Source organism: Limulus polyphemus, unplaced genomic scaffold (genome assembly GCF_000517525.1).
Source record: "Limulus polyphemus unplaced genomic scaffold, Limulus_polyphemus-2.1.2 Scaffold2827, whole genome shotgun sequence".
Taxonomy (NCBI): Eukaryota; Metazoa; Arthropoda; class Merostomata; order Xiphosura; family Limulidae; genus Limulus; species Limulus polyphemus.
Window position 1 is genome coordinate 132,942 of NW_013668437.1, and position 17,038 is coordinate 149,979.

Sequence of the window (17,038 nt, forward strand, 5' to 3'; positions counted from 1 at the left end):
TAAAGAAGTTTGTACTCGCTTGTTATACTTAGCATGCTTTACCTTCCCAAATTTTGCACATGGAGGATGTAAAGCAAAATAACTTTTTTAGGTTTTATATATGCATTTTGAAATAACAATAAATTATAAATTACTTTATCATTATCACAGAATTCCACCGTAATTTATAAGGCCTACTAATTAAACTGTATTTGGGTCTAAAAGAATATTGTTTTTCCACTTACCTCTTCTTTCCGAGATTTGAGACAAAAGAAATAATTTTGGGAACTTTCCACCTTCAAGAGACTGAGAAGACCATGTGGGGGAAATTCTGAGTTTTTGATTGGTTATAAATCAATGATAGATCAAAGCAGGTGTATGTAAAGAAGTATTTCCAAAAGTGGAAGAAGTGAGCAGGGCCACTGCATTTGATTCATTAAATATCTCAGCAAATAGAAAAGATAGGAGGTTCTTACTTTACATTCTAGTTTGTCAATAAATTGTAATTTGAGTTTTTAATTCATAAGAAAATGTAGACTTAGTACTTGTACATCACAAACATCTAATTTGAACCAAAGCTACATTTAAAATACCATGTGACACACAAAAAATAATAATTATGATTTTTTTTAATACTTACTTTTAAATTAAGAAATTAACTAATGTATAATTCTAAAATTTTAATTATAATCTACAATTGGATTCCAAGCTTATTGACATACATTCATAAAATAGTAGTTCAATAAATTTTGAATGTAAGTCTACAAATATGATGACATACCCTTTGACCCCTAACCATAAGAAGACCCATAACGATAGGGTTAAGTGTATTTTGTTTTTACTATTTTGCTTGGGAATTGTTTTAGATATATCAACTAAGACTGATAAAAAGTTGTGGTATGTATACTTTCAAGGTTACATGGTGGTTGCAAAGTTGGTCAAAATAATTGAGCTTTCATAGAGAGAGGTTATCTACAGAAATCTTACTGAATGACAGCTTGCTTTGTGGGATTGTTAGTTAGATGTAGTTCAAAGAGCAATACAATTATATAAAAACAGATGTAAACTATTGTGAGACTTTATGCTCTTTAGGATAAATAATTATAATTTTCTGTTACAATCTGTAATCATTCTAGAAAGAAAAAAGTGTAATTTAGATTTATTTTGTATTTTTTAATCTTAAATGAAACTTATCTTCACTTAGACTAGTCAGAGTTTTTTTTTTGTCATTAGCTAATGTCATATGTTCACATGTAAAAATACTTGATAAAACAAAATCTGAATTTTGCATACAAAAGACTTGTAATATTTACCAAAAGACTACCAAATTTTATGCAGATACATGTACTACATCAAAAGTAGTAAGTATCCTTTCATGATTACATGGTGATTGTAAGGTTGGTCAAAATAACTGAACCAGCATAGAGGGAGGTTATATACAGAAGCATCACTGATATTAAAGTTTTGCAAGTTCTCTGTGAAAGTCTGTATAAGGCTTATTGGTTAGAGTATATTATATACAGAAAGATTAAACTTGAAGCTGTTAAAACTTAAAGGAACTGTATTAGAAAGTTCATAGACTTGCATGATCACTAAAATACTGTGTTATGCTTTTAGTTTTGGATCTTGGTTTGAATAATAGAAAACAATGCTATATCACCAGTAGAGAAGTTTAAAAGCAGTGCCTGAATAAAACATTAGTGCAAGTAAAAGTTGTTACTTTCACTTAAATGTTATTTGTTTTAACGATTTTGCTTGGGAATTGTTTCAGATATATCAACTAAAACTGGAATCAGTCCAGCAGACATAATTTCAATACTTCAACATTTTGAAATGCTTAAGTATGAAAATGACAGGTAAGCTTTCAGTTGTTATGATTTCTCTTTCAAACTATTACATAGTAATTATGCTACTTAAAGCAATAACTTTATAAGTTAATAACCTAAAAAATGCAAGACATTTTTCATTAGTGATTGTGAGTAGTCACAATTACTTTAAAATGATCAGTATGCAAGGTGAGATGAAACTAAACAGTAATGAAACATTTACTATGTATTTTTGTCTATATAGATATTGAATGTAAATAAGATGCTAGTTTCAAGATCTAATTCAAACCTTTCAAATCAAGATAAGGTACAGAATGTAGTATTTGTAGTCTCTTTAAGAAGATGTATATTGTCTTTTAGGTTTCTCAGTTTTTGTTCATGAAGGGTTAACGTTCATTTTTGTTTTATAATTCGTATTCAACAATATTTGATTTAAAGTACAGTTTAGGTATTTTAGATTTAAAAAATTATTGTTTTGGGTACTAGAAATTTTGCATCCAAATACTGAATTGTAATGCATATTGTTTTGTAACTTCAAAGTATAGAGGAACATTTTATATTGTGAATGTTTGCTTGTGTTACTAGGGTGGCTATTATACTGGAAAACTCTAGCAATTTATTAGCATGTTTCAGAACATAACCTTGACAAGTTACTTTATTTGGTAATAGTTATCTTATTCAATTTATTTGTTATAGGTTAAATCAAATATTATTTTACAAATAAAAATGAAACATTCTGTTGTTTTCCAAAAAGTTCTAATGTCTTTTTTATATTTTTTGTAGTATCATACTATTGAAGTTTTTATTGCTATTTATAACCAGATTACAAGTTAGTCCCAGGCAACTCTTTTTATTTTTTTAAGTGCCTGAAATTGATCATTTTTATACTAAAATGTTGCCTTGGTTTTTTTAGTTACTTGATTAAGTTGTAGCTCATAAAATTAACAGTTTTGACCTAACCTTATCTGACTAGTATAAAGGTTCAAGGATTAGTTTTAGCATTCCAGAACTGTTAGACTTTGCAGTTGTCTACCTTTGAATCTAGACAAACAGAGATTTCTTAGCATTTACATTGGATATTACTTTTATCATTTATTTTTAACAATGTTTTAGTCCTGATGTGCTCATTCTTTTAGTCTGTTTGTTTTCATACCAAATACTGCTCTTAGTTTTGATTTCTTCTCTTTATTTTTTTTATCTGTATTTGTCTAATATCGTGGTAGCTCTTCTTGTAAATGTTCTAACCTTAAAAACGTGTTTATTGTGAAATAAATTGTAATAAAATGATTTGGTGGTGTCTTAGTTATTTGAAGGAGGAAATCAAAGCTTTCTTAAAAAACGTTAAGAAATTAATTTTCCAGACAGTAAATACATTAAAGTCTAAAGGTCCAATAGGTTGATGTTAACATCATATAGTGAGTTGCATTGAGTCAGAAAGTTTTATTACATCACCTACAGTAAATAATTCTAAAGATTAGTATTTATCAGTATAAAAGTGAGTAAATCATGAAGAGAGGCAGTCAGAAAAAATGTAATACCAGTAGTTTGATCAAAGCCTTTAGTAACTAAGCTCAAGTAAATTTTTTTTTATTAATTACAAAATCATTTTATTTCTTGTATGAAACTATGTAGCAAGAAGTATTTTTGTAATTATCATGTTTTTCAGGTTGAATATAATCATAAAAAGGACATTTATTGAGGATTACATGAAGAATGTATCGGTCAGTAAAGACAGAAGATTGCGTGTGGATCCCATTTGCTTGAGGTGGACACCTGTAATTTCCAATTCATTGTTCAATCATGAAAATAGTGAGGCTGAAAAAGTAAGGAAATTTTGCTAGGTTATTCCTTATGTACACAGTAATTGGCAAAATAAATTGTCTACATATATTATCCTAAAATATATGTTACTTTAATGATATTAAGGCTCAAAGTAAAATATTTGTGTAATCTTGAATTAATTTGGTTAAAGTTACTTTTGTACTGTAAGAAAAGTGAAACTTGTATCCTTGTTTCATATCTTGATGTTGTATCTTGTGACACATGCTTCTGGTCTTGGAAAAATTACAACACAGAATTACCCTGAATAGGGCAGTGCAAGATGTTGTCTTATTTTTTCATTTTGCAAATGTTTATTTTCTCTGAACCAGTAGAAAATTTTGTGGAAATTTGAGGATGGGTTATTTGCAATGGTATTGTATGTTCTACTTTTCCAAGCTAGACCAATTTAAATTCTGTAAAACACGAGAATTAAAGTTGAAAGAACAGTGTGTCATAAACCAGTTATACAGATACTCATTTCAACTTTATTGGCCCTATTCTATGCAGTTATCAGTGGTTGAGTGTAATAACTATTAAACACTTTTCCCTTCGAGCAGTACTGTTGTTAGTAGTGTTTTGAATTGGATGGTGTAAAAAGAACAAACTAATTTTTTTTAGTTACATAAATGAAACAAACTAAGTCCTGCAGTACCTGTTCATTTCAAATTGCCAGAGGTCTGAATAACAAAAGAATTAAGTGCATTTTTATGGAATATATAAAAAATTTTTTATTTACTTCATTTAAGAGAAAATAAAATTTTTGAGACTTCTAAAATTATCCAAACATTATTTTTCAGTCATGAAGAAAATTTGATGTTGAAGCATTATTAGCTCTTCTTAGTATTTTCGTAATTTAAGCTTGAGCATTAAGTATATATAAAGCACAAGAATCTGTGTCTTTCTGTTTGTCCATTATCTAAATACTCCTGGGTCGCTGGGTCAATCTCAACCAAACTTTGTGAAATGATAGTTTGGAACAAGGGGCATGTTAATGATTGTTAACCACTCCCTCCAACCTCCTATTATTGCTGTTATTTAGCAATAATTTATTTATTATCTTTGATGTAAATTTACATTACCTAAATTCATAGATGGCACCATGTCCTTACACAAAAACAGTTTATTAAATTTTCTGTCACAACATGTGTAAAGTGGGGGGGGGGGGCACACAAATGTCTAATATATCTCAGAGAGTGCACTAGTACTCTCTGTGGAGGAACGTAATGTATACTAATATTGTGCTGAGAACCCTGTGTAGAAATAGTTCTGTTTGCAAAATCTTATTTCAGTCGTTTTTATGTGCCAAAATTACACTGTAATTAGAATATTGATTCTGGCCTCTTATTTTATTTTATTTTTCTATCAAAAACACCAAACAATTTGCTTAAAAGAATGGTCACACATTGTTGCTGTTTACTTAAAATAAAGTATTGATCTTTGTTAAATTACATGGTTGATAAATTCACCCTTGTAGACAGTGCCAGTGCACTTTAAAATTTTAGTGTGAAATTAATGTGGTACAATGAGATGTGGATACAGTGGAAAATATTTGCATTGTGATGAAAAAAAGTATTTTAATCTCATTTTCATGTATTTTTTATACAAGTACTGTGTACAAATAATTTTAAAAATTTTGGACACATTTTTTAAAATAACTTCAAAATCAACTTTTAATTATTAAAAAATATTGCATACTGTGCTTCATGTTGTGATTTCCAGCAAGATCCTTGATAAGTTTTGTTGCCTGTTACATAATTTTGAATTGTTTTAGCAGATGGATGAGGAACTCAATTCTAAGCAAGAACTTCTTCATAATTCTACAAGTGAGCCACTAGAAACTAATCAACCATTAATAATAGACACTAGAGAAACAGACCAAAGCAGAAATAAACCACACACAATAATAGGTGAGAAGACTGTAGATATAGATAAGCCTACAAGTAAAATTCAGGAGGACACCAAAACAAACAAGAATAAAACTCAAGAAGACTCAAAGGCAAGTAAAAATAAAATTCAACAAGATACAAAAACAAGTAAAGTTCTTGAAGCTACAAAGAATGATGATGAAGCTCAGGAAGACACAAATACACTTAAAAACAAAGTTCAAGAAGACACAAAGATGGTTAAAAGCAAAGTTCAAGAAGACACAAAGATGGTTAAAAGCAAAGTTCAAGAAGACACAAAGATGGTTAAAAGCAAAGTTCAAGAAGACACAAAGATGGTTAAAAGCAAAGTTCAAGATGACTCAAAGATGGTTAAAAGCAAGGTTCAAGATAGTACAAAAATAGAGAAAAGCAAAGCTCAAGAAGACACAAAAACAAAAAAGAAGGTTGAAGATAATGCAAAGGCTGAAAAAAGCAAAGGAGATGAACAATCCAAAAGCAGTTCACATTCATCAAAGAAAAAAGACAAATCAAAGAAAAAATATCTTTTGAAACTAAAAAGGAAGAGGAAGCGCGAGCATGCTTCAGACAAACACAAAAGCTCCTTCAGTTCAAGTTATGAATTAGAGGACATAGAACCAAAGAAAAAAAAACAGAAAAAAGATCACAATACCAGCTCAAAAAATAATGCATCAAATGTTGAAAATTCTCACAAGGAACATGGAACATCTGAAAAACAAACTAGCCAAAAGGAAGGAAAGTCAAAAAAGAAGAAGAACAAGAAGAAGAAGTTGGCAGCTTTGAAAGGGGAATTAAAGCTTGCAGATGGTGAGTTTTATCCTTTAAAATAGCTTTGTTTGTGTAATCAGAAAGTAACTTATCCATTGAACATTAAAAAGTTTTGATTTGACTTTAGGAAATCAATGATCATGCATATTTTTATGTAGCATATACAACTGGTGTTTTTTTTTCTAAAATCTCTACTCATTGATACCCAGTGTTAAAATAGGTCATTTCTAGTTTGCATTTCAACATTCATAATGTAATTTAAAAATCTAATGCTAATCTGTTTCAATAATTTTCTACCAGATTTTATTGAAGAAATGATATTAAAACATAAAATGGTTATCTAATTGACTTTATAAGTAAAGTTTCAACAAAGGCTGAACGTTTGTTTTTGTAGTGTCTTATTAAACTAGATAATATTTTCTCTCATTCCTTTTTTATTTATTTTTAATATGTGGTATTTCATGTTCTTGTGTTGATGTCCACCAATAAACTATATCTTGAGCGTATAGAGGCAATATAAACTTGTGCTATAGTGTTACATCAAAAACAAAATGATATTATAATATATGTTCTTATATCCTGGGATAACACTAATAAGCAATTAACCAACTTCAAGCATTAAGTAGAGCAGTTGTATTGCTACTGCAGGTGGAATTCTTAAGTCTTGATAAAACATAGGTATTATGTGATTCAAATGTTATTGTAAAAAATGTGTAATTTAAAATAATAAATCATATGTACCTTGCTGGACACACATGTAATGTGTATTTGTACAGCATGCTTTTGACATATTAAGTAGTCAAGCTTATTGTTGAAAAAATAAACTTTACTACTTAGTATGTCAAAAACACACTGTACAAATGCATGTTATAGTTTCAAATAGAATTTATTATTTAAACCATTTGAAGCTTTGTACTGTCAATTTTGGTTTGTGTTTTAACGATTGCTCCTGAAGAATCTGTAAAGGAAAACGTTGATTGCCTAATTAAATAAAAACAACATTTTGTAGTTATAAGGTCATTTATTTCTAGTATTAATGTCTTCTATAGACCAATATGCACTACAGAAATTAAATAATGAATTTCTGATTATCTTGTTTTCAATATATTTTTTAGCACTGAGATGAGAATGTGCACTAAAAAGTTGTTCTTGTATTATATCAGCATTAAAGTCAGACCAGTAGTTTGAACAGTTTGAGTTTTTGTATATACAGTTACATTAGTACACCATTATATCCCATAGTAGGAATTTTAGTAATTTTTTATTTAGCAGTGACTGAAATCGTGTGATGACATTAAGCTAATCTTGCTCTCTATTGTAGTATTGCATTGTTGAAGTGAATCTGTGTATGCTTCCAACTGTGCCAGTAACTGCTAAATACTAAAATGTTTCAATAGTTATTTATAAAGAAATTTTAAATAATAATTATATATATTGTTTTGTGTAATCTTAATGAAAGTTAAACTTTTCATAAAATAAAAACTATTTTAACAAAACTAGCACAGATGCAAGCATTTCTGATTTCTCAAACAGTATAATTTACTTCATACAGAAAATGTTATAGATATTTTTTATTTGTTTTGTTTTCCTTAAACACGCTTGTCTAGAAAAACCTGTGCAGTACTAAACTAGGAAATAACGTACTATTTGGTATTGTCGATAAATATTGATACTGTCCTAGTATAAATTGAACTATTATTTTATTGTTAAACTCGCATAAATATACCTCCCACAGAGAGTCTTGGCATAAGGTAACAGTATCTCAGCTTTGAAAATAGATTCATCTTCTGACTAAAATCATTGTAAAAGATAGAAGCCAAGCTTTAAAACTATGTATACAACTTATCAGTCATTCCTTATGGCATTTTTCTACCTCTAATACCCTTGAAGGTTGAACACAGTATGTTTAGATAGTTATCAACTAATTTGAAGTGTGGGAATGTTTTATGGTTTCTGGTGATGGTTTTCTTGTTGGTGAGTTTGTGTAATCTTGTTTCAATTTCAAAGCTACAGAAATATTTTTCTTGTAACCTTTTTTTTCCTTTCTTTTTTTTTTTTACACACATCTTCAATTATTTTCCTTGCTTATTCAAGCAGCTACAATAAGACCATACACCACAGTGTTGTTGCCAAAATGAAACTTGATGTGGTCAAATTAAAAATGATTTAATTGAACCCTACTGATCTTGTTCCACAAAAAAGACATTTCAATCATACTTCAATATCAGAATTCAAATGAAGTATAAAATGATAAAGTATGCATTAATAAATACAGGACTGTAATAGTAGTGGAATTTATTCACAAACACCTTTTCTTCTAGTAACATATCATCAAACTAAGCTTTTATCTCTAAGTAAACCTTTGCTGAAGTGGAAGCCTTATCAGCTTTTATAGTTTTCAAGAACAGTAAAAAAGAAGAGATTTCTTTATGTCTAGATCAGTAGCCTATGACTTGTTGAAGCTGAAATATAGGCAATTACTTGGTATCATGACATCCATGGTTTAGAAATGATTATTGGCTAAAACTCAATAAAACACTGATTTGTATTAACATTAGAAAGAAAATTAACATTGTTTTGCTCAAACCTGTATGGGGAAAATACTGATGTAAAAGATATCATTTTAAGGTCTGAACTTGTAAGAGAAAAGTTGGGAAACCTAAAAACTGATAAATCCCCTGGACTAGACAACTTTTATCCTAGAGTTTTAAAGGAACTTAAAGATTTTATTTGTGAACTGCTAGCTAGTATTTTTTACAGGTCATTGAGTAGTGGAAGAGTATTAGAAGATTGGAAATTGGCTGATGTTAGTCCAATGTTTAAAGGAAGTGATAAACATTGTCCATGCAGTTTTAGGCCAGTTAGTCTTACATTAGTAGTTAGAAAGGTTTTGTAGAGTGTGATTAAAGATGCATTGGAGAGTCGCTTAACCCTTTCAAGATGGGTCATGGGTGAAAGGCCATGTCATCTTGTTTGTTGACTCACATTCAAAATTTTATTGAAATACTATTTCATGAATTTATGTCAATAAGTGTAGTATCAAACTAGATTATAATTCAGATTTTTAGTACTTATATATTACTCAATTTTTTAATTTAAAAACAGAGATAAACATCTATTTTTTTGAGTCATGTGGCATGTTGAATGCAGCACTGGTTCAAATTAGATGTTGGTGTAGTCAAAATACTAAGTCTATAGTTTTTTATGAATTAGAAACTCAAATTACCGATATTGACAAGCTAGAATATAAAATAAGAGCTTCTTATCTTTTGTATTTGCTAAGATATTGCTCATGTAATAAATCAAACACAGTGGCACTCCGCCCTCCTCTTTCCATTTTTTGAATTGCTCCCTTATATACACTAACTTCGATATATGACATGAATTGGTTATTGGAAGCTCAGAATGTCTCCCTAGTGGTTTTCTCAGCCATTTTAACAGGCTTGACACCATTTCTTTCTTTTCAACCAAGATTTCAATGAAGTAGGTTGTGTCTTTAATATGCTCAAAATGTCATATTTTTTTTGACTAAAATACATCTTAGTTACTAAGCTTGATAAATTATAGTGGAATGCTATGGTAATGATGTAGTAATTTATGATTTTTTAGTTATTCAAATGTATATATAAAATCTAACAAAAATACTATATTTCATATCCTCTACGTTCAAATTTTTAAAAGCTTAGCAACTTATGTCAAGCAACAACCAAGTACAAAGGTTGTAACTAGAAGAGATAATTGTTTGCTTTACTTCTTTAGTTACGGTTCTGTGTTTTAAGAATTTTTGTTTTCATTTTTATGTACACAGTTAAATAGATATAACCTTTTTGAATAAATTTCAACTCTGAAGCTTTTTTTTTTAATGCATGAAAAAAAAGGCACAAGTTTATTTTCTTCAAAAAAGAAAAAACTCGTATGTGCAGTTTTGCTCTCTAGGTGGACTGCACCTATGTGGGCATGATAAAGTTAAAATATATATCATAGCAACTAAGAGTGATTTAAAAGTTTTTTAATCTCATGTAATAAATGTAATTTATGTTGCATTTTTTACATTATATGACATTTTTGTTTCTAGGTGAACATGAGAAATCCAGTCAGAAGTCTCACAAGACTGAAAAATCTAGCAAAAAAACAAAGCATCATTCAGAGAAGTCAAAGAGTGGAGGCTCCCCACAGAAGAAACAGAAGTCAAAGAAATCAGGAAGGTCATCGGACAAAAAGAGTAGCAGTAAACGCAAGAAACGAAAGAAACTGAAGAATGCCATGGCCTCTACCTGTAGCACATCACATGGTACAGAAGAAACCCCTGAGTCAGAGACTGGTCTTATGCCACCTGTTCTTGTGCCGGCTATTCCTGCTTTTAGTGCAACTTTAGTCCAAGGTCATCAGAGTCCATTTTATGAGTTAGAATCATCACCCCCAGTACTGCAGGCATCAGTAACAGAACAAGCTGAAAAGCCATTGTCTGAGGAAATAACTTATGTGAACAAAGATATATTGACTATTGAAGAAAAATCAATCACTTCAATAAATCCAATATCAAGTATAAAATTAAAGGTAAGTTTTCTTCTCTTTCTTCAATCAGATTTTATCCGGTTTCCTTAAAATATTAATTTATTTCCCCATTGCTTTTTTTACCAACTAATTTAAGTTATATTTATAATAAATAATCTGTAGTATCTATATTCTAGCAACAGAGAAGTAATTTTTTCAACCAAATTTAAATTTTATCACTTAAAACATTATATTTTAAGTAGTAATTACCAATGTTTGCTAGATATAAATTATGATTGGTTAACTGTGAACAACTGTCTCTTCAAATAAATAATTGTAATGCAGCAAAACATACAATTTTTATTTTATTCTTTTTTTTTTTTTTTTATAAGACCTCAGTTGAGATTCATATGCTTAATGTGGTATCAGTATATTATAAAAGTTAATAGTTTCATATATACAGTTCTCTTTGGGGTTTTTTTCTAACCTGATAAATTAGCAATTTTCACCAAAATTCTCTATGATCTAAAAATTATGTTAAGGTACATGGCTGAAGAGAGTTGTTAAAAGTAATTATTCTCTCTCTGAAAAACAAATCTATCAGAATTTAAAGAGCTATTGTTTAAAAATTATGCTCTTTGGTACTGTCTCACGGTAGCTTCCTTGTAATACTAGCACTTGGAGTTTGATCCCGGCATCAGACATAGTGCAGATAGCTCATTGTATAGCTTTGTGCTAAACCAAGTAAACTTTTTGTGGTTTTTATTTTACTAATTTTTTAATATTTGTATATTAATTGGTAAAGCAAGCTTTTTAGTTTCTTCAATAACTGTATTTGATGAAATATATATTGTAAATATGCTTAAACCATGTTTTGTAAATAATTTGCATTTTAATATTTCAGTAGATGGCGACTCAGTCAAGAATTGTCATTACATAAAATTTACTTTTATTTTATCTTAAATCAGTAATGTATTGACAAGACAGCAGAATAAATGTGTATGTGTTTACTCTTAAATCATAATTATGTATGTATATGATTCTAGCTTTTTTTCTACTATTGAATTAGCCTGTCAGATAATTTTTTGAAGTTACACTAATTATAAATCTTAATTCCAAATTGTGATTTGAATGCATATAGTTAGATGTGTTTGTGTCTTGAAACCCTTATCCAGTAATTTATTAAATCTTCTCATTTTTTGTTTGTGCTTTAAAATCAGTTTTAGGTTTTTTTTATTTACAGATTGTTTTTTCTCTAAACACTGCAACATTATTCACACTATAAAGTAAATTTCTGTTGTTTGGTTGCTGCTAGTTATCCATCTGTTATTGTCATAGTTTATTTATGAAAGATTTTTATTTCAAATATATTCTTTTCTGTATGTAGAAATAATTGCAGCATATTTTAACTTGTTTTTCCATCAGCTATACTTGAAGCTAGTAAGCCAAGATAAGAACAGTTTTTATTGAAATGGATCTGTCAAAGTTACATATATTGCTACTTTAAGTATTTGACAAAAAAAACACCCTAGCATGAACTTGTAGCTTTGATCATTATTATTGTAAGTGAATTCCCATGTATTATGTGACGTATGCTATAAGCGCATCTTTTCTTTTATGTTAAGGGTTAGTAATTCTTTCCATGCAGTATTGCATGAGACATTACCTGTCAATGTCTAATGTGTGTAGTTGAAATTAGAAGGAAAATGTCATTGTATTCATTATTAAAGACTTGCAAAGTTGCAACTGAGCACATACAAATGTACGGTTCAAAAGTTCAAGTTCAAGACGTGATATTTCTTCACTTAATTTAGAAAATGGTGCAACTCCCACTTTCTTAATTTCTTCAGCATAAAAAAAGGTATAAACAGAAAATATTAGGTAGGACTCGTGAATTCCACTCCATTAACTAATAAACATATTTATTCATCACAAAATATGTTATGTTTATGTTTTTATATAGTTTTTTATTTTACCTAGAAAATGACTGCTTATTATTTTAAATTACTTATTAACAGGAACAAGATGAAGAACATGCAGCAGTGGAATGGAACAAAGATCATGTTGAACCAGAAGAAGTTCAAGAATCAGCTAATGATCAATTTCTTTTGACACCTTTCTCTAGTGACAGAGAAAATAATGAGTCATATGAAATAACCTCAATTACAATACCCCAGACACACATAGAGGAAATTAGCAAAGGTGTTGTAGAACAGACTGAGCATTTAGATGATAAAGACCAGTTAAATGAAGAAACTGAACAAAGTGTTTTCAACCTACTGAAAAGAGATCAAGAACAATCACATCACTGGTGTACTGATCATGAAGATTATGAATCACCTCATATGACATCTGAACAAGAAAATACACTAACCTCTTTGAATATTCCACATGATACTTGTGATAGTATGATGGAAGAAGATTGTGTAGAGCTTGAAGGAGTAGATAAATGTGAAGAAGATGACATCTTACCTGAAGAGTTTGATGACCATGTATCTTGCTCTATGTCTAGTGAATTGGCAATTAATGAGGAAGAAATGTCAAGTCCAACAGTTGTTGTGTCTGAAGCCACAGACTCTCTAGCAGAGCAGTTGGAGGTAACCACGTCTGCTCAGCTTCCACTTACACCAATTACTCCACAGACTCCTGGATCTAATCCTCCATCTATGATTACTAATAGCCAAACAGTTTGTAATTTAGATGAAAATCTCCATGAGCAGCATCAAGAAACGGTTATATCCTCAGGTGTTGTAAACTCTGTGGGTCAGACCCAAGAAACACTTGTGCTGACTAACTCTAATAATAATGTCACTAGTCAGCCAAGTGATACATCCAAATTTCAGGAACATTTAGCTGAGGAATTTCATAACAACCTTGAATGTTTACAGACCACTTCTCCTGAAACAGATCTTCATACAGGTGATTTTACTCATAGAATGGATGTTGTTGTTGTTGAAGCCAATCACACATCTCAGCCACCATCCTCTACCCCATCCACTCCCAGTGGATTTGTTGGAAAACACAACTCCACTCCAACACCACAAGACCTGGCTAACATGGGAGTTTACACTCCAGACTCTTCAACTAACAGTGTTATTTCAAATGGTGGTTTTAATTCTGTGGAAATTGATGTGACACAGCTAGGTCTAGAGTCTCCAACTTCCATCAGCAGTAGTGAGATGGCTCAAAACTCTGTTGAGCCTCCACAGCCAGCACCAACTCCACAGCCTTATCCTGACTGTGCACAGTTACAGAACTACTGCAATGCTGCTCAGCCTCCACATAGTACTCCTCCACATGGAGCAATGGTAGCAGCTGCAGCTGCTATTGCTCAGGCACAACGACAAGCTCATCTCCAGGCTCACAGTTGTTCGTCTAGTGGCCTGAAAAATTGTAATAAAAGAGTGGCTATTCCCTCACAGCATTCTTCCACAGCTGCATCACATGGACATACAGCCTCCTCTCCTGTATCGAGCTTAGTACAGAATAGTATGATTAGTGCCAACTCCCCATCAATGAATACTTTACTAGTAGGTCAGTCCTCCATGTGTTCCTCTACCAACTACATGAACACTGTGAACATGGCAGGAAACCCAGCTGGATCATACATGGTAGGTGTTCCAGTTGCCACCATGATCCAGCACCAGACTCCAGCCCTAGCAGTTGCTGCCCACTCACAACAACTTCAGCCACAGAGCCACCATAACATAAATATGACAAATCAAGCATCTGCCACATTATCTGGAACTATGCAGCGCCTTACTCATGTCAGTGTTGGTCTTCCCCCATCTGCAGTTTCTGCCTGTGCTGTATCCTCCACTGTTCCAGCTGGATTTCACATTCAGCCCCCTAATTACTCCTGTATTTCCACTCCTAACCCAACACCAACTCCTAATCCTCCATCTCAAGGCAATTATAGTTGCAGCCTTGCCAAACTTCAGCAGCTCACAAATGGTATCATGGACATTGGTCCTCCTCATATGTCTCCTTCTTGTAACACCATGACTCCACCACCAAACTTAACTCCTCCTTCACCACAGGTGAATATTACTCCTCCACCTCAGATGCAGCGTGGGATTGCCCCAACACTTGCCAGTCTGCAGCCTCAAGGATCAATACCGTCCAATGCCGGCCACGGCTATGGTCAGTATAGCCACCGATACCATGCACGGCAGATGCAGCGAAGCTCCAATGTTGCAATCAATCACAATCTAGTAGCAGCAGGGTACCAGACTTTAAATGGGGTTAGTTACCGCATGCCACAAGGACCTCCTCCAGGAGCAGCGGCAATGGTTAACACAGCAGGTTATATTACCAATGCAGGATTCATCAACTCTTCACAGTTGCAGACTGCTGCAGTTCCAATGGGTGTTGTAAATTTCAACATGCATCCTCAAGCTCAATACCAAGAGTCCATTCAGCCATCAAGATCCCAAAACACCATGTACACTGCATATGGGTATCTGAATGGAGGTTTGCCTCCTCAGGCTTTGAACCCAGTTATGAGACGATAGCCATGAGATGGTCAGAAATCTTCTTATTCTTCCTGTTACAAGCCAGATACTATCAAGTGTTTTTAAAAAACTAATAAATATACAAAAAAGGAGCATTAAACTTCTGTACAGAAATAGAGCTCCTTAATAATAATAATATAAAAAAAAAAGCTGAACTTGTGATGCCAGACTGTACATTTTAGAGGTGAACTATTTTCTCTTAACTCAAATTTTTTGAATGTTTTATGAGTGATAGAATCATATGTGGGTTGTCTTTCTGGCCACATGCACAATTTCAATGTTAATGGTGCTGGCCTAAATGGAACCTTGCAACATACCAGTATGTGTAACATTGCTTATAGAGATTTCCGTTCCCATTGTTGTATGCCCATTGTGTACATAATGCTGTTAGAGACATTAGATTTGGACTTTGACTGATGCTCTTTTCTTGTTTCCCAATGATGTAAGTAAATGTGTAAATATTATATATATAAATAAATAAATATATATATATATATAAATATATAAATATAGCTATAAATTCACCATTGGGATTTATGGGTGGGGAGGGTACTCAGTTTATTTTGAATGTGATAGTGATATAACTTCTACTTTTAAGTTTGTATATAGATTGTTGAATAATTCATACAAAACATAAAATCATTACTGGAAAATCAAGCAAGGAAGAACAAGCCATTCAAAAGCTTAAAATGGCCAGTTTGGTTGCAAGGTGTTTTTCATTAATGAAAATACACATATTTAATAGCTTAAAGTGAAGTTTGAATTACGGTTTTATGCAATGTATTTGAGTGTTGTGAAATGTATAATCATGCACAAAAAGAAAATGACATGGATAGAAATTTCTTGGTGTACTGAATGACTATGTATGTATATCCTACCTATTAGAAAACACCTTTTTTTACATTCACTTTTGTCCATAAACTTAACATAATCATCAATTTATTTGAGAATTAGAGGTTTGTCAGTTGATGCGAAAGACAGCCTCACTTCATGAAAACTTGTGATATTATTCATAACTGTTATATCATCATTTCTTAACAGATAAAAACATTTTGACAATAATTACAATAGTATTAAGAAAAGAGCTTGGTCCAAGACCAATTCAGCCAACTGATGTTAGAGATTTTTAATCTGCAAGTTGCATGTTAACAGGTGACTGTTTTAATTGTAATTATATTCAGTACTATTATTGCTGCTTCTAATACTATAGCTGCATGGTATTATAACATAGGAACCCGAGACACTATTTCTAGAAGTGTATGTTATTAGTCTTTAGTAGAACAGTTCTTGATGATTATCTGTTTTGTGGAAGGAAAGCTATAGAATATATTTTTGAGTAACAGTTTTTTTGTGCCTTGATGCAGTTGTTGATTACTTCATAGTGGCACACCGCCTATTACTTGCATTGTTCACCCTGATTGCTGTATATAGTGCTATGCCAGAGAAATAAATGTTACCCTTTGCACCAGCAACTGGAACTTTTTCGTGTGTTTTTGTTTTACTTTCTTTTGAACTGTGTTAAGAACACGTAAAATAAATTCTTAGCTGTTATTAATTGTAAACAATACTTGTTCTTACCAAAAAACAGTTCAATCACATTTTTGTAAGAAAGTTCATTCTCTACCTTTTTATCAACGTTAAGAAAAGTTATATTTAAGCAATACCCCCTTACCAACATAAAATCTAACACTTACAGCATGAAGTACAGAATGTTTACAAATATACTTCAAAT

At 31.4% G+C, this 17,038-nt stretch overlaps 1 protein-coding gene across 4 annotated transcripts in view; it reads left to right on the forward strand.

Annotated features, from left to right (window-relative positions):
* Positions 1–16,778, forward strand: part of LOC106468005 (histone acetyltransferase KAT6A-like) — a 100,216-nt gene extending 83,438 nt beyond the window's left edge. For 3 of the 4 annotated variants that reach the window (XM_013928400.2, XM_022396282.1, XM_022396281.1), the window contains 5 exons: positions 1,751–1,835; positions 3,472–3,628; positions 5,398–6,337; positions 10,374–10,855; positions 12,811–16,778. In XM_013928400.2, the coding sequence (XP_013783854.1) occupies positions 1,751–1,835; positions 3,472–3,628; positions 5,398–6,337; positions 10,374–10,855; positions 12,811–15,306 (4,160 nt within the window). In that variant the 3' untranslated portion in view covers positions 15,307–16,778. The remainder of the gene's footprint in view (positions 1–1,750; positions 1,836–3,471; positions 3,629–5,397; positions 6,338–10,373; positions 10,856–12,810) is intronic. The other variant, XM_022396280.1, reaches the window with a different exon arrangement.
* Positions 16,779–17,038: the final 260 nt, after the last annotated feature.